At 44.8% G+C, this 15,297-nt stretch overlaps 5 protein-coding genes across 8 annotated transcripts; 2 read left to right on the top strand and 3 right to left on the bottom strand.

Moving 5' to 3' along the window:
• The first annotated feature begins 1 nt into the window (after position 1).
• LOC135334622 (DNA methyltransferase 1-associated protein 1-like) lies at positions 2–4,025 on the top strand. Its single transcript, XM_064529887.1, has 12 exons — positions 2–120; positions 212–436; positions 883–996; positions 1,262–1,441; positions 1,507–1,601; positions 1,647–1,781; positions 2,297–2,378; positions 2,434–2,499; positions 3,310–3,559; positions 3,617–3,645; positions 3,719–3,772; positions 3,881–4,025. The coding sequence occupies exons 1-12, from the start codon at positions 28–30 to the stop codon at positions 3,938–3,940; spliced, it is 1,383 nt and encodes a 460-aa protein (XP_064385957.1). The 5' UTR covers positions 2–27; the 3' UTR covers positions 3,941–4,025.
• Positions 4,026–4,283: 258 nt separating this feature from the next.
• LOC135334636 (transcription factor BTF3 homolog 4-like) lies at positions 4,284–5,534 on the bottom strand. Its single transcript, XM_064529909.1, has 6 exons — positions 5,406–5,534; positions 5,172–5,321; positions 4,961–5,117; positions 4,841–4,890; positions 4,678–4,786; positions 4,284–4,467 (listed from the first exon to the last, which is right to left on the bottom strand). Exons 2-6 carry the CDS (start codon positions 5,310–5,312, stop codon positions 4,424–4,426), a joined length of 501 nt encoding a protein of 166 aa, XP_064385979.1. The 5' UTR covers positions 5,313–5,321; positions 5,406–5,534; the 3' UTR covers positions 4,284–4,423.
• Positions 5,535–5,550: 16 nt separating this feature from the next.
• On the top strand, positions 5,551–11,818 carry LOC135334626 (histone-binding protein N1/N2-like). 4 transcript variants are annotated; one of them, XM_064529893.1, is made up of 9 exons: positions 5,551–5,742; positions 5,814–5,929; positions 5,994–6,164; positions 6,198–6,342; positions 6,401–6,565; positions 6,962–7,169; positions 8,974–9,039; positions 9,179–9,262; positions 9,319–9,529. In XM_064529893.1, exons 1-9 carry the CDS (start codon positions 5,630–5,632, stop codon positions 9,400–9,402), a joined length of 1,152 nt encoding a protein of 383 aa, XP_064385963.1. In that variant the 5' UTR covers positions 5,551–5,629; the 3' UTR covers positions 9,403–9,529. The 4 variants fall into 4 exon arrangements, with proteins under 4 accessions (XP_064385963.1, XP_064385964.1, XP_064385962.1 ...); XM_064529892.1 differs by adding an exon at positions 11,713–11,818 and having other exon boundaries at positions 5,552–5,742; positions 5,994–6,342; positions 9,319–9,451; XM_064529894.1 differs by having other exon boundaries at positions 5,994–6,342; positions 9,198–9,262.
• On the bottom strand, positions 7,594–9,094 carry LOC135334627 (uncharacterized). The gene is made up of 3 exons (XM_064529895.1): positions 8,953–9,094; positions 8,502–8,887; positions 7,594–8,449 (listed from the first exon to the last, which is right to left on the bottom strand). The coding sequence occupies exons 2-3, from the start codon at positions 8,883–8,885 to the stop codon at positions 7,739–7,741; spliced, it is 1,095 nt and encodes a 364-aa protein (XP_064385965.1). The 5' UTR covers positions 8,886–8,887; positions 8,953–9,094; the 3' UTR covers positions 7,594–7,738.
• Positions 10,225–11,409, bottom strand: LOC135334631 (uncharacterized). The gene is made up of 3 exons (XM_064529899.1): positions 11,242–11,409; positions 10,791–11,176; positions 10,225–10,738 (listed from the first exon to the last, which is right to left on the bottom strand). Exons 2-3 carry the CDS (start codon positions 11,172–11,174, stop codon positions 10,247–10,249), a joined length of 876 nt encoding a protein of 291 aa, XP_064385969.1. The 5' UTR covers positions 11,175–11,176; positions 11,242–11,409; the 3' UTR covers positions 10,225–10,246.
• Positions 11,819–15,297: the final 3,479 nt, after the last annotated feature.

Genomic DNA, 15,297 nt, shown 5'->3' with positions numbered 1-15,297 from the left:
TTTACAGTATATTAAAGCCACGACCACATGGACAGTGTCAGGGAGATGTTAGGTCCTGGTGACCCAGGGACCCCTGGGCCCGGGGCTACCCATCAACAGAGTCCCTCTGGAGGGATAAAGGTACTCACAGAACCTGTGTATTAGGCGTACATGCTAGTGTATGTATGACCACGCCCCCTTTGCTAGCTGTACCCACCCCGGCCCCCTACAGGTCGAACCATCCAAGCTTCGTAAGGCTGACTCTAAACCTCGCTCTCAGAGACTGAGTCGAGAAGTCTATGCTCTCCTGTACTCTGACAACAAGAGTGGAGGGGGACTAACGAACCCGCTGGTTCCCACGGATACGGGGTCGGGATATCGACAGCCACGTGCTCGATTGGGTCGCAAACATGTTCGCCAATGGAAGAGGTCAGAGTTCACCAACAGTGCCAGAGAGGTGAGACTAAAATTTGAAGTGAGATTATAGCCCTGAAAGTCATTGTATAGCTCGCATGGATATGAAATTGCTAGTCTGGGCTGAGCTCATCTTCTGATTATCTGCTTGTAAAAGCCTTTTAACCATGCACTGGCACTTATGAGGTGTACTCGATTATTATTATGCTACTTGTTCCTAGGAGGCTGACTCTTCCTTCATACGAGTTATACATGTATTGTAACAATCCTTGCTCTGTAACGTTGTACAGTTATCCAGAACAATAATGACTGACTCATTACAGAGCAAGGATTGATATACAATAATTATAACCGACGTATGAAGTCTACTTAAGATGTACGTAACATAATGATATACTTAACTGCTAAATTGTGGTTGGCTCTGATGCCCTTGCTCAAACGTTGTATTATACTCAATGCTGTGTGTAGTAGCGTGTTGTGTTCTTACAGGATGGACTAGTGTTATCCCATTGGGCACGTGCTGCGGACGAGGGGAAGCCATACCCATTTGCCAAGTTCAACAAGGGACTGGACACACCCACTTACACCGAGGAGGAGTATACCGTGAGTGAGATTGATCAGTACATTGTCAAGGATGTGCCCAGAACTTTATAAGTGGAACGTGGCTGTATATTAACCCTCAGTCGCAATTCATCACACAAATTTTCCTTTTTTTTTATTTCATAGACTGTATATAAAAACTGAAAAACTGGCTATAAAGAGGTGGTTATTTTGTGTCTAGAGGTGATTAGTACCGACCACCACCATTGACCAGTGTGGGCACATCCCTGCTGCATTATATTATCTGTGTGTGTGTGTGTGTGTACAGACTCACCTGAGTGAGATTGGCTGGAGTAAGGAGGAAACGGACCATCTATTCGAGTTATGTCAGAGGTTTGATAATCGGTTTGTTATTGTTCACGATCGATTTGATGCTGACAAGTTCGCCAAGAGGTCAGTGGAGGATATGAAGGAACGCTACTACAGTGTCACCAACAGACTCACCAAGGTATAGCCATATATAGCCAAGTGTGTGTGGGGGGATGGGCTGATACCACACCCTTTATTATATAGGTACGCTCCCCTGGCTGTGATGAAGGACAACTGATTGCCTACGATGCTCCACACGAGACAAAGAGAAAAATTCAACTGGAAAAACTGTTGGGGAGGTGAGATCAGTGCATGTGTGTACCTCTCTTGAACCTTGACCCCAGGACATCTGAGGAGGTGGCTGAAGAAGATCGACTGATGGAAGAAATGAAGAAAATAGAACTAAGGAAGAGAGAGAGGGAGAGGAAGCAACAAGACCTCCAGAAGCTCATCTCAGCAGCTGAACAGAACACTGACGGGTAGGCCACCAGATCAGTCTACTAGTTGTGAGCAAATAATTATGGTTCCTATTTCTAGTGATAGGACCCGAGGGGGGCGGTATAACCTGATTTTCTGAAAGCTTAGAGCATTTTAGGTGCCGTGGTGTACGTAAAAGTCTATTTGTGGCCCGATAATACCCTGCCTATGGTCTTTTTAAAATGGGAAAGAACTCATCCTTGCTCACAAAATGACTACCGTTGATTTAAAGGATTATTTGATTTTCTAAAAGCTTAGAAAGAGTCCGTTTGGTAAATCTCGAATTTGGAACGGGCTACAATTTGTCCATATTCTGGCCTATTTCTAAGCGATAGGACCCGAGGGAGTGGTGAATGTACTAGAGGTGTCCCTGTTTGAACAGTGGAGGGTTTTCTCTCATTTCCTACTCTCTATGGGAGGCAGGAAAATATCCAATAAACAGTACTAACAGTAATTACAATGCGTAAGGTTTGAACCACCATTGCTGCTGTATACGCTCACCACCATCCTCACACAGGACTAGGAAATCTTCTACTAAGAAGGCCACACCCAGTGTCACTAAGAAAATAAGAAGCATGGGTACCCCTGGACAAACAAAGGTAGTCATAGCAACACGACCACATCGACTTGTTTGTACATGTAACATCTATTTAGGTTGAGGGATCATCAGTGTTCAAATCATATGACAAAAATAGCGGAGTTTCTCTGAGGAGCAGTAAGGTATACTAGTAGCAATCAGTACTGTACACTATTATAATATCATGTTGTATGATGGGCTTGTCAAGAGCTATACATCTCTTAGTTTGTTTTTATGGTCTCCTAAAAGTACTGTAGCTTACCAAAAGTAGCTTACCAATCGTTCGTTTTTCAGAAAATACGTAAGGCTATAATTATAGCCCATGCATGGTCTTTTCGAAATTGGAAGGTTTCGCCCCTTCCAAAACTTACCATGTGATAGCTATTGGGCTTGTCAAGACATATTCACCCCCCCTCTCCCCTACCCCCCTAGCTCAAGACATACACATGTTCACCCCCCCCCTCCCCTACCCCCCTAGCTCAAGACATACTCATGTTCACCCCCCTCTCCCCTACCCCCCTAGCTCAAGACATACACATGTTCACCCCCCCTCCCCTACCCCCCTAGCTCAAGACATACACATGTTCACCCCCCCTCCCCTACCCCCCTAGCTCAAGACATACTCATGTTCACCCCCCTCTCCCCTACCCCCCTAGCTCAAGACATACACATGTTCACCCCCCCCTCCCCTACCCCCCTACATGTAGCTCAAGACATACACATGTTCACCCCCCCCCCCCCCTCCCCTACCCCCCTACATGTACATGTAGCTCAAGACATACACATGTTCACCCCCCTCTCCCCTACCCCCTAGCTCAAGACATACACATGTTCACCCCCCTCTCCCCTACCCCCTAGCTCAAGACATACACATGTTCACCCCCCCCCCCCTCCCCTACCCCCCTACATGTACATGTAGCTCAAGACATACACATGTTAACCCCCTCCCCTAGCTCAAGACGCCCATGTCCTTGGGTCAGAAGAAGAGCAAGGCTATCGAGCAGCTACTGGAGGACCTTGGTGTTCCCTTGAGACCCATACCCACTGAACAAATATGTGTCCAGTTCAACGATCTACGGAATGACATGCTCCTCTTGCTAGACCTCAAGGCCGCCTGTGATGTGTGTGAGTTTGACCTCCAGTCTCTCAAGCATCGCTACGAGGGACTCCCCCCTGATCAGCAGGCAAAGGTCACTCTGCCAGGTTCGTGGAATCGTTTGTCATGACAGGGATTTACTCATTGTGTGTGGTTCATTGCAGATATGGTGCCTATGTCCACAATAAAAAGAGTGAGTAATTATAGTGTAATCAACTAAAATTGCATTCTTCTGTTTTCACCACCTACGTCCACCCACCCCACAGCCTCTGTCTTCCAGCCTTATTATTGATGTGGTGAGCTCTGCCGCCTCCAGTGGGGTAAGTATTGTATAACCCATCCCCCAAATATACCCCCCCCCACTACCATCATGTAACTCCACCCCACATACATGTATATCCCTTATCATGTAACCACACCCCACACAGCAACGTAAGAGACGACTGGCTGCCCTCGACTCTGTCATTAAGAAACAAAGGAAAAACTGAAAATCTCTTATTACATGCACTGATGACTTCTGTAACTCAAGTTGATAATGATCTAATTGCTATACATGACAATATTTCAATTATATACTTTTGACAATTGCACCCTAATAATAATAATAATAATAATAATATATAGTCATTATACCCTAACCCCAGAGAAGGTCCGACAGGCGCGGTGCAGCTCAAGTAATTAGCCTTTGCAATTGATTACTCTCAGCAAAAACATACAACGTGGGTGGATAATAAATTATTGTTCAATCAAAGGCTAATTGCCTGCATGCATGAGCTGCACCACGCCTGTCGTACCTCCTCTGTCCTAACCCTATATACAACTTTAACGTGACAAGTTATTAAAATTGACAATTCAATACCACGTACAAGACACGTACATTAACATAACATCAACACAGGTTGTTTACGTATAGCATTGATTATCTAACAGCCAGCTAGTAAGGGAGTTCAAAGTTCACTGGCTGACAATGTTTAGTCTTGTTTAGACACCTCCTCGAAATTCTCTCCAATCAAATCTACCGATAGATGCGTGGGTGTGTGCGTAGTGGGGAAAGGGTTAATAAAGGGACTACAATAGAGTACAGTACCACACATCGTATTTGTTCTAATTATAGCATCAACTAAAATAATAAAACCATGATTAGTGCATTATGACTTTTAGCAGTGTGAATACGGATGAAATATTCAAGTTTCGTATAATTAGAGTAGTGCTGTAATTAGCATACCTGGGATCTCATCGTCCCCAGCGTCCTCTCCCTCGTCAATGTCACCCAGTTCACCCTGTCCAGGGAAGGCCCCGCCCATCTTACGGAACTGCCCAAACTGCTCCACAGCCTGCAACAAGAAGCGCATGAACACAGTCCATATAATACTGGTAAGCTAGCTCACCTTGGTGGACACTAGCTGGTTGAATATCCCCGGCAATAGCTCAGTAATGGCTGTGTGTGTGTGTGTGTGTGTGTGTGGGAGGGAGGGTGACTAAAACTCTGTTGCAAATAGAATACTTACGCTTGTCCTCACTGGGGCCACTGATAGCAAAAGTGTTGGCATTGAGGGAAGCTTGGACCTTGGGGTTGCTGAAGTGGAGCACTCTACCATCATCCTTGATCATGTTTACTTCCTCTATGCCCTGGATAGCGTTGACGCTGAGCCTACGCAGTGTGTTCTGTGTGAGGGGTGGAGTGGGCGTGTGTTTACTATGAAATCATATGGAGCTTACCTGTAATTTCTTGTCATCAGTGGCCGTCTGGTGAACATGCTTCCTCTTTCTCCTGGCAGTACCTTTGCCTCCTATCCTTGAGCCCTGACCATCTTCCTGCTGTTGCTTCAGCTTGTCTAACTTGGCTTGATTCACAGGCATCTCACAACCCTACAGACACACACACGCTCATAACACACTTGGCAGGTACCTACACAGAACTAATACAAGCCTTAAAGTAATGGTAGAATGTACTTTTTTAGAGATCTTTGCACAGTACTTTCTCTTGGTGGAATACCATGTGCTGATTATCTTGGAGGTCACGTGAGATTCTGCTAGAAACTCCTCCCACTTAGTCTTTGATTAGACTCCTCCCAAAAAGTACCTGTTGGGATTGCGCACGCGCACTACACCACACTCGTGGTAGTAAATAAGAATTAATTAAGACAGGGGAGTGTACCAGAGGAGGAGTGTACAGCATGTCTACTGAAAGCAGGAGCCCTGAGCAATGTCTGGAGGAGGGGAAGAAGTACCTGGCTGCAGGCTACCCTGCAGAGGCTGTGGAAAGCTTGCAAGATGCATGTGCCATTCTGTAAGTAGACAGTTTCCCCAGTGAATGAGCCCCTGAACCCCCCCCCCCCTCCCTCCCTCCCTCCCATGCAGGGCTGAAGAGTATGGTCAAACTGCACCTGAGCTGGCTGAACCCTACTACTTGTATGGGAAGGCCTTACTAGAGCTTGCAAGGTCTCAGAGCACAGTCCTGGGCTCTGGTATTCCAGGTATGAATGCTAGCTACTGACTGCGTGTTTGATGGGGGTGTTAATTAAATATATGTACCTGCAGTACCCAACAAGAGCAGTGACTCTTCTGATGACGAGGGTGATGACGAGGATGCCCCTGAAACTAATGGTACTAATGAAGCTACTCCTTCTACCGTATCAAGTACTACCAACATTGGGGAAACTCCTGGACCAAGTACAGGTAACGAAAGGGAAGCCCCAGGACCAAGTACAGGTAACGAAGGGGAAGCCCCTGGACCAAGTACAGCTAACGAAGGAGAAGCTCCTGGACCAAGTACAGCTAACGAAGGGGAAGCCTCTGGATCAAATGATACTAATGAAGGAGAAGAAGACGAATCTGATCTAAAGCTGGCGTGGGAGATACTGGAACTGGCACGAGTCATCTGTCAGAAGTGAGTCCCATATACCACCCCAACACTGTACAGTCTATATCTTGTAATAACTATACAGGCAAAATGGTGAGGAAAACAAGTTGAAGCTTTCTGACGTTCAATTGGTTCTGGCTGAAGTGAGCCTGGAGAACGACCAATCAGATGAAGCCATCGCTGACCTCAACTCATGCCTGCAGATCAGAGAGCTGTTCCTAGAACCTCACGACAGGAGACTTGCTGAAGTGTGAGTGCATGGGGGGAGAGTTGTCTGAGAGATTAAATAATAGAAATTCAGTGTTTTAGTTTTGAGTGAAGTTTTTCTGCCCCTCCTAGGCCTTGTCCTAGAGGTGCAGAATGGTTTTGATATTAATTTTAGTGAAGTCATGACCTCCCGAAAGTAGCTTGCCACATCGTTCGTTTTAAGAAATAAAAGTACATACAGCTATAGCCCATGGTATTTTGTTCGTTTTTGCTCCTCTTATGATCAGATCCAAGATCTGGGCATATCATGTGATAATAAAACCTTGTCTGGAGATACAGAATACATACATCCTGTAACCTATAGTCTTGCCTAAGTAATTTTGATTTCTAAGAGAAGAAGGGTGATGACTTTGAGCTATTAATGTATTCCTCTCTGTAGGCACTTCAACCTTGGTCTGGCCTACATTCTGAGCAAACAACCTGACCTAGCCATCAGCCACTTTAGCAGTGCCAAGACCGTCCTAGTCAAGAGGAGAGAGTTATTGGACGGAGAGATGAGAGGGGCAGAGGTTAGTGAGGAGAGGAAGATGGCTATTAAAGAGGAGGTCTCTGAGATTACAGCGCTACTACCAGACATCAAGGTCAAGGTGCGTACAGAGTTTGTAAATTACTGGCATCAGTGATTGTAGGTAGAGTGTACCAAATCTAATACGGCAAAGTACTTTGTAGCCCAATTTCACAACTAGAAGTATTCATTCAGTAGCTCTTAAGATGTCCCATCATAAAAGGTGTGGTTGGTTAATCCTAATTTCTGAGCAAATTCGCTATAATAAATGCCTTTGCTTGTTTCCGAAAATAGCAAACTTCAGTGAATATATAATGTAGAGCACTGGTACTGAATGTGATGTCATTGCCATTACCAGAACAAGTTACCGTATAGTATAGTGGATTATTTCGTATGGTAGGAATTTCCGTAGTTTTCGTATTGTAGAGCATCTGATCATACAAAAATTGAAGCTGCGAATTTCTACTGCAATAGGTTCTACGTTACTATCCTGAACTGTATGAATATTAAAAAATACGAAATATTTAATTAAGTATATACTTCATATAAAAATTTGCACCAACAAAATAAAATTACCCGCTATACGGTATAATCATGTTAAAAATTGTATGCAATATAAAAGTCTACGCTAATTGCGTCCAGTGTTAATGTTCAGACAATGTCAGGTTCAAAGCCCATCTCAATTAATTGCTCCTCTAGTTTCTCTGCTTCAGTTGGGTCCTGGCACACCGACAGCTGTTCCATGAGCTCCATGTATTGCTCCTCCTGCCATGCCATGGGTGGCGGACCACCGGCCACGTCCCCATCCAAGCACGCTCTCTTAAAAGCAGGTGGGCTTATCTCACCGTCTGTTAGATCAGTTCCGGCTCTCATAGCAGTTCCGCCTCTCATATCACTCAAGCTCCTCGCTGGTATTTTGTCCAGCCCCTTCTCTCGAAGGATTTTGTAGGTAGAAAGATTCTTGAGTAAGGCAACCCCAGATTGATAGCTACTCTTTTTAGCTGCGCTCTTTATTACACGTTCGCTCACTCGAGTGATAGCTTCAACGTCTTGCTTGGTCCACTGAGTGTGATAAGCATCTGCTAGAATCACGAGTCTTCGTACCACCTCTAACAAAACATAGGGCTGCTGACAATGCATCACTAGCTGCTCGTAGAAAGCTATTAGTTCTCTTGCCACTACAGGTAGATAGCTGTCCACTGCTGGGTCGATAAAGCTCACTGATTCGAGCAGCTCTTCTGCTCGTGACTCTGATAACTTGTCTCCATTTAAAGCGCGAATTTCAGCTTTAGCTTTGCGTATGTCAACAATGGTAGCTGCACTCACACCCACCGCCACACCGTCTGTGGTCTCTGAGACCCCCTGCATAGGATAACCACATGAACGCATTACCCTAACATGTATTACCCCCCACCTTGCTGGTTCCCACCCCCATCTCAGCCTTGGCTCTTTGCTCAGCTTTCTTCCGCATTGCCCTCAGTTTAGCCGTGGGATATTCGTCGACGTCTCGATCGATGATATCGTGGCAGTTTGAACACATCCACATGCCATTAGTGACACCTGCTCTCTCCTCTGGGGTCATGGTGGGGTCATATCGAGGTCCCCCTGGGGCCGCAGCTGCTATATGTGCGGCCTGACCGATGTTGATTGACTTGATGGGGTTGTTAGCTACTGGACCAAAGGTGGTTGCATCACAGCGACAGCATTTACCCCCAACTCTCTTGTGAAGGATCTGGACCACCGCTGCACTGAAGTTGTCCCTTCGATTGCCACCCTTTTTAGTGGCCTTTGTCGGCATTGCTGTAGGGGTGGGGGTGTGGCCAGTACAATATAATACAGATCTGTTGTATACCCATCCCTCTCACCTTGTCTTGTCTTCTCTGCAGATCTCAGACACTCAAGAGATGAAGAGAATGGTGGAGGATAAAGAGAATCAGACACTAGCAGGAGAGGTGAGAAGCACTAGCATTGGCTTTGTTTACTGCTGTACACAGAGGGATTCCCCCAAATGTACTAATTAATTAGTGACGTCGTCATTTAACGGGTTTTCCCCAATGTAGCTATATGTTTTGGTTTTCCCCTCTTGAGCAGGAGAGTGGCTTCTCTGCAGTCAGCAGTTCTGCTGCTGATTTCTCTAAACCAGCCACAGACATTTCTCATCTAGTCAGGAAGAGGGTAAGTGCCTCAGTGTGTGTGTGTGCTATATATATCAGTGTGTTCATGCACTACAGGTGGTGACTGAGGCTGGAGAGGGGAGCAGTGTTGCCAAGAAACCACGCACTCAAGAGAACGGACAAGCATCTGCTGAACAATAACAGTCATCTCTCTATTTATAGTTCTAACCCTCACAACACTTTATACATTGTCTATTTGCCTCACTTTGTCTACATCATTGTTAGGCCTGTGTTAGTTGCATCATTTAATTAAATTAATACATCCGGATCCGATGGTCAAGATATTAATATTATAGCAAAAAAATCACTAGTAATCGGTTCATTAGCCTCGACTCAACGAGGCTATGTTCATCCATAAATCACATTGAGAGAAACATAGTGAGGCAGCAAAGAAAGAAATGGGCGTACAGTTAAGAAAAGTAAGGCCTGGTTTGGGAAATCGCGTGATCCACAAGGATTTTTATGAACGTGGGCGATATGTAGCCCACAATCATGACGTAGGTATTCTCCCACGCATTCAGAGTTAATAAAACTGTACTGAGACAACCACCCAAGCTGTGCTGCAAGTCAGATCAGAGAACCAGCGTGGCCAGCTCTGGTGGCAGTAGCTACCTGCTATATGATAATGATGACTAAGCTATTCTTGATCTATACTAGCATGTAGAAAGACACAAGAAAAGGTAATAGTCTGATAGAATCTGAACACACAATCTAGACTAGTAGATCATCTAGCTAAGCCTAAGGTATATAGCTAGCTATAGTGCTTGCAAACTTCCAGTTCCAAGTCCATGTCCAGCTTGTTGCAGGCAAAGTTTTATTAGTCATAGATATCTGCGTGGGCAGTCCAACATCTCTAGCTCAGCATGCTCACGCTCATTTTCACCCTTCTACCACCCTTCTACCCTCACACGACTTCCGATACATTTTCCTAACTCTACGTCTATTTCTTTCTTTATTCCTCCAATTAATACCGTATTTTATCTCATTAAATCATTAAGACATCGATTGTGATAAAGAACAGAACAAGGAGAGCCTGTGTAGAGGCTAGGATTTTGTAGGTAGAAAGATCCTTGAGTAAGGCAACCAGAGATTGATAGATCCGGTTCCTCTCGTTAGCTACGCTCTTCATTACACGTTCGCTCACTCGAGTGATAGCCTCAACGTCTTGCTTGGTCCACTGAGTGTGATAAGCATCTGCTAGAATCCAGAGTCTTCGTACCACCTCTAACAAAACATAGGGCTGCTGACAATGCATCACTAGCTGCTCGTAGAAAGCTATTAGTTCTCTTGCCACTACAGGTAGATAGCTGTCCACTGCTGGGTCGATAAAGCTCACTGATTCGAGCAGCTCTTCTGCTCGTGACTCTGATAACTTGTCTCCATTTAAAGCGCGAATTTCAGCTTTAGCTTTGCGTATGTCAACAATGGTAGCTGCACTCACACCCACCGCCACACCGTCTGTGGTCTCTGAGACCCCCTGCATAGGATAACCACATGAACGCATTACCCTAACATGTATTACCCCCCACCTTGCTGGTTCCCACCCCCATCTCAGCCTTGGCTCTTTGCTCAGCTTTCTTCCGCATTGCCCTCAGTTTAGCCGTGGGATATTCGTCGACGTCTCGATCGATGATATCGTGGCAGTTTGAACACATCCACATGCCATTAGTGACACCTGCTCTCTCCTCTGGGGTCATGGTGGGGTCATATCGAGGTCCCCCTGGGGCCGCAGCTGCTATATGTGCGGCCTGACCGATGTTGATTGACTTGATGGGGTTGTTAGCTACTGGACCAAAGGTGGTTGCATCACAGCGACAGCATTTGCCCCCAACTCTCTTGTGAAGGATCTTGACCACCGCTGCACTGAAGTTGTCCCTTCGATTGCCACCCTTTTTAGTGGCCTTTGTCGGCATTGCTGTAGGGGTGGGGGTGTGGCCAATACAATATAATACAGATCTGTTGTATACCCATCCCTCTCACCTTGTCTTGTCTTCTCTGCAGATCTCAGACACTCAAGAGATGAAGAGAATGGTGGAGGATAAAGAGAATCAGACACTAGCAGGAGAGGTGAGAAGCACTAGCATTGGCTTTGTTTACTGCTGTACACAGAGGGATTTCCCCAAATGTACTAATTAATTAGTGACGTTGTCATTTAACGGGTTTTCCCCAATGTAGCTATATGTTTTGGTTTTCCCCTCTTGAGCAGGAGAGTGGCTTCTCTGCAGTCAGCAGTTCTGCTGCTGATTTCTCTAAACCAGCCACAGATATTTCTCATCTAGTCAGGAAGAGGGTAAGTGCCTCAGTGTGTGTGTGTGCTATATATATCAGTGTGTTCATGCACTACAGGTGGTGACTGAGGCTGGAGAGGGGAGCAGTGTTTCCAAGAAACCACGCACTCAAGAGAACGGACAAGCATCTGCTGAACAATAACAGTCATCTCTCTATTTATAGTTCTAACCCTCACAACACTTTATACATTGTCTATTTGCCTCACTTTGTCTACATCATTGTTAGGCCTGTGTTAGTTGCATCATTTAATTAAATTAATACATCCGGATCCATGGTCAAGATATTATTATATCCCGTTGCTACGTTGTTGCCAAGTGCAATATGAAGCATATTGCACTGCTGAAAGTCATATTGCACTGACCACAAAACGCCCCTCTGGCAATTAGACAGACAATTAAATTAAAATTAATTAAATTAATACGCATGAGAAATAACAAGTATCAAAGTATGTCCAGCCATGCAGGAATGAATGTTCAGCACTACTGGAGTTTCTTCTTGCAACCATGCAGGTTTTAAAATTGTCCAAGATTCATTTTGTGGAAGATTCTGTGTTCCTAGATCGACCTAGTCCTCTACCTCTTGATGCATGTCAATTTTACTTCACCGTAGCACTAGAAGTGGCTCTTTTTGCTGGGGGCATGAGCTGTTTTGCAGCAGTGTAGAAGCGAGCTTTCTTGGCTTGGTTATGAGGCCGAGCGTAGACCAGCAGCTAATACATTCACTGAGTAGTGGGGTGGGGCTGTTTCTTTGCAGCAGTAAGTGGGGCGGGGCTGTTTTGCAGCACCAGAAGTGGGGTGGGGCTGTTTTGCAGATTTCCAACAATTTTGTGTCAAGCCATTCGTCGGTCATGCCAATCTTATACGCTGCAGATACTGGCGTCTAGAAGAGAGAAGAGATGGAGCTGTGTCTAGAGGTTGTCTCTGTCTTTTTTTGTGCTGTTTATATTGTGTTACTAGGACAGTGTTATGTTGCTATGCCCTCGGGATATAAACTAGTTATAACACGTGCACTCGGGCTGCATGACATAATTATATTGCACTCAGCCGGCCCTCGGGGCTGGCGCCCTCGTGCTTCAGTGCAATATATTCCATACATCCCTCGTGCCCGTGTTATAACTATAACATATTTCCCACCTACTACACTTTTGCCATGTAGTCTAGTGGGGTTTAACTGTCATAAATTGGCACCTCAGGGCTACAAGGGAAAATATGGCTCATAAATTGGCACCTCAAGCATATGCAGTAAAAATTAATTAATGGTGTTTTCGATGAATGAAAATGTCTTGCATGAGAAACAAAATGTCATAAATGAAAACATAGAGACAGAGGGTGTAGTCTGTAGACTAGTTCATCAAAAATTCTGCTGTGTGCTTGCAGAAGGAGCTGCTTTAGAGACACTTTGGGAGAGGGCTAGGGCTCAGGCTGAGCCTTGCTCACTAGCACTAGTACTGCACATACTGCACTAGTCCTGTTCAGCTTCTGTATAAAAAGAAGCCAGTTTAGTAATAATATAGGAGTGGCTATTTTAAGCTTACCTTTGCTTGCCTACTAGCCTAGCATAGCTGAAGAGAGCTGGTCTAGACACCGTCTAGAGCTAGCTGTGTTGTTTCTTCTGGCTGGTTGCTGCGCAGTAAGTGGAGGGAGGGGCTGACTAATTGAACAGGGAGGGGGATCGGGAGTGGCTCTGTATACCGTTCGCTTTGAGGGAGGGGCTGGCTGCTCATATTCTGTCCAGGCTGCGCAAGGATTTGAGTGTGGACAGCAGCCCTGGTGTGAACGAGCTATCTTTTCCTAGTTGTCTTCTTGTTTGAATAGTGTTGCTATGTGGTAGTCATGCAGCTTGATGCATAGCAACCAGTCAGCCAATCAGATGGGACATATATCAATTAATGCACAGTGCCTCGGGGTTTATGACAGTAAACCACACCTCCCCCTCGGGCTTACGCCCTCGTAGTCGGGAGGTTTACTATCATAAACCCCTCTACACTGTACATTAACTACACAGCCAAAAATCCACGGGTCCGTTTCAGGCCGTTAGTTGAAAACGGGCCGTTACGGGGCCGTGAACGGCCTGTATACAGGATGTAGCCCACCCACGGCCTGTATACAGGCCGTTCTCACAGGCTGTAAACAGGACGTTAGCCCACGTCCTGTTTACAGCCCGTGGATACGGGCCTGTATCAGGGCGTAGCATCCACGTCCTGTATACAGGCTGTTGCAGCTGTAGCTTATGCGCATGCGCTAGCTTGGGGCAGGATGACGTCACCTGACTACAAAAAGAGAATGAGACAGACAGAGCTCTGAGAAAAAATCCTGCTGCTTGTCACAAGAGGAGCTGCTGGTCCAAAAAGACAACTTGAAGAGGACTATACACTATTAGTCTACCTGTGAACAGAAAAAGGTGAAGCTGTAGCAGCATGTTATTATATTAAACAGTTATATTATTTTTATTGAACTTTCTCATAGCATGCAGTTTGTGTTCCTCTAGTTCCACAGCTATTTCAAATCTGTAGTGAATTTGACCTCTAGTGTAGTTGGCAGCAAAGGTCTGTAAATTTCACCTCTACTGTACGTTTATAAATTCAGGTTTGCACGTTGTTATGGACTTTTGAAGCTGGAACACTGGCCAATTTTACAAGGTAAACGTTTCGTTTTGCTTCCTTTTTGAAATAATCCTCCTCATCGTAGGCTCCCATCTGAAGTTTTTTCACTATTGATAAAGAGGTGTTGAAGAATGCTCCCAGGTTTGTTATTCTCTTTCACTAGCATTCACATATTAAACACGCAATCAAATTGACTTTAGATAATGCTGCCGAGTTGAAGTCTGGACTAATTACGTAAGTGCCACTGTTCTATTGTGTTTTGTGATACGTTATTGCTTCTGTAGACACTAGATGTTGTCAGAAGAATGAACTAAAGATAAAGCAACAGTTTCCTGGTAAGAAAATTCAGCAACTATATAATCTGTGTGAATAGCGTATTGGTGTACAGTTGCGAGATATCTTCGAGATGAAAAAGAGCCCTTGTAATGTGTACAGCACACTGTAAGCTGTTGACTGACTTCATAGTACGCCGGTAAGATTATTCACAGTGGTGTGTTCTTCTTTTAATCTTCTAACTCTTCTTCAGATGTTGCAAAACTCAAGGTTTGTTTATTGTTTTCATCTTTAGCACTCGTTACACATGTTATTTAATAGATTTCTTTATTGGCATGCCGAGTTGGAGTCTGGATGTGTTAGGTAAGTGCCATTATTTTGTATCTGTTTGGCGATGCATTATATGCCTCATAGATTGAAGTTTTTAGACGAATGATAAAGAGAATGCAACAATTGCCTGGTAAGCAACTTAGTTTAATCTATGTGAATAAGTATTATTAGAAAATGCTTGTAGTAATACTGCAATCTGATAGGTCACTGAGAGGTCCATTATTTCACTTATGGACCTGAGGTCTTCTAAGTAGGTCTATTATACTGATTATGCCTACAGGCAAGATGATGTCAAGATTAACTTGTATGGAACATGGCAACATCACACAGTTTATGTTGAAGTCATAGTAACGATGATACAGTGCATCATTAAAAATTAATTTTTTTTAAAGTTTTGCGTTCTGCAGTGCCGCTTTGCAGCTTTTATCTCTCTCTTGCAGCTACAATAGCTAGTGCTCTAGTGCAGAGCTAACTACTATGACAATAGCAACTTTTTATTTGCAATGCGTGATTCTTAAAGAAACAGAAACTGCCTTCATCAA

Source organism: Halichondria panicea, chromosome 4, assembly GCF_963675165.1.
Source record: "Halichondria panicea chromosome 4, odHalPani1.1, whole genome shotgun sequence".
NCBI classification, from domain to species: Eukaryota; Metazoa; Porifera; class Demospongiae; order Suberitida; family Halichondriidae; genus Halichondria; species Halichondria panicea.
The sequence above is the reverse complement of the archived record's forward strand: the minus strand, read 5'-3'. Positions and strand labels throughout refer to the sequence as shown.

Excerpts from the sequence above, each read along its gene's own strand:
- LOC135334622 (XM_064529887.1), top strand. The coding sequence starts at position 28 with ATGGACAGTGTCAGGGAGATGTTAGGTCCTGGTGACCCAGGGACCCCT. Across the intron at positions 3,560-3,616 it reads GGCAAAGGTCACTCTGCCAG|ATATGGTGCCTATGTCCACA; the intron begins GTTCGTGGAATC and ends GGTTCATTGCAG. Across the intron at positions 3,646-3,718 it reads CTATGTCCACAATAAAAAGA|CCTCTGTCTTCCAGCCTTAT; the intron begins GTGAGTAATTAT and ends CCCACCCCACAG.
- LOC135334636 (XM_064529909.1), bottom strand. The coding sequence starts at position 5,312 with ATGCCTGTGAATCAAGCCAAGTTAGACAAGCTGAAGCAACAGCAGGAA. Across the intron at positions 5,118-5,171 it reads CTGATGACAAGAAATTACAG|AACACACTGCGTAGGCTCAG; the intron begins GTAAGCTCCATA and ends CCCCTCACACAG. Across the intron at positions 4,787-4,840 it reads ACCAGCTAGTGTCCACCAAG|GCTGTGGAGCAGTTTGGGCA; the intron begins GTGAGCTAGCTT and ends TTCTTGTTGCAG.
- LOC135334626 (XM_064529892.1), top strand. The coding sequence starts at position 5,630 with ATGTCTACTGAAAGCAGGAGCCCTGAGCAATGTCTGGAGGAGGGGAAG. Across the intron at positions 6,566-6,961 it reads GACAGGAGACTTGCTGAAGT|GCACTTCAACCTTGGTCTGG; the intron begins GTGAGTGCATGG and ends TCCTCTCTGTAG. Across the intron at positions 9,040-9,178 it reads ATCAGACACTAGCAGGAGAG|GAGAGTGGCTTCTCTGCAGT; the intron begins GTGAGAAGCACT and ends CCTCTTGAGCAG.
- LOC135334631 (XM_064529899.1), bottom strand. The coding sequence starts at position 11,174 with ATGCCGACAAAGGCCACTAAAAAGGGTGGCAATCGAAGGGACAACTTC. Across the intron at positions 10,739-10,790 it reads TGGGGGTGGGAACCAGCAAG|GGGGTCTCAGAGACCACAGA; the intron begins GTGGGGGGTAAT and ends TATCCTATGCAG.
- LOC135334627 (XM_064529895.1), bottom strand. The coding sequence starts at position 8,885 with ATGCCGACAAAGGCCACTAAAAAGGGTGGCAATCGAAGGGACAACTTC. Across the intron at positions 8,450-8,501 it reads TGGGGGTGGGAACCAGCAAG|GGGGTCTCAGAGACCACAGA; the intron begins GTGGGGGGTAAT and ends TATCCTATGCAG.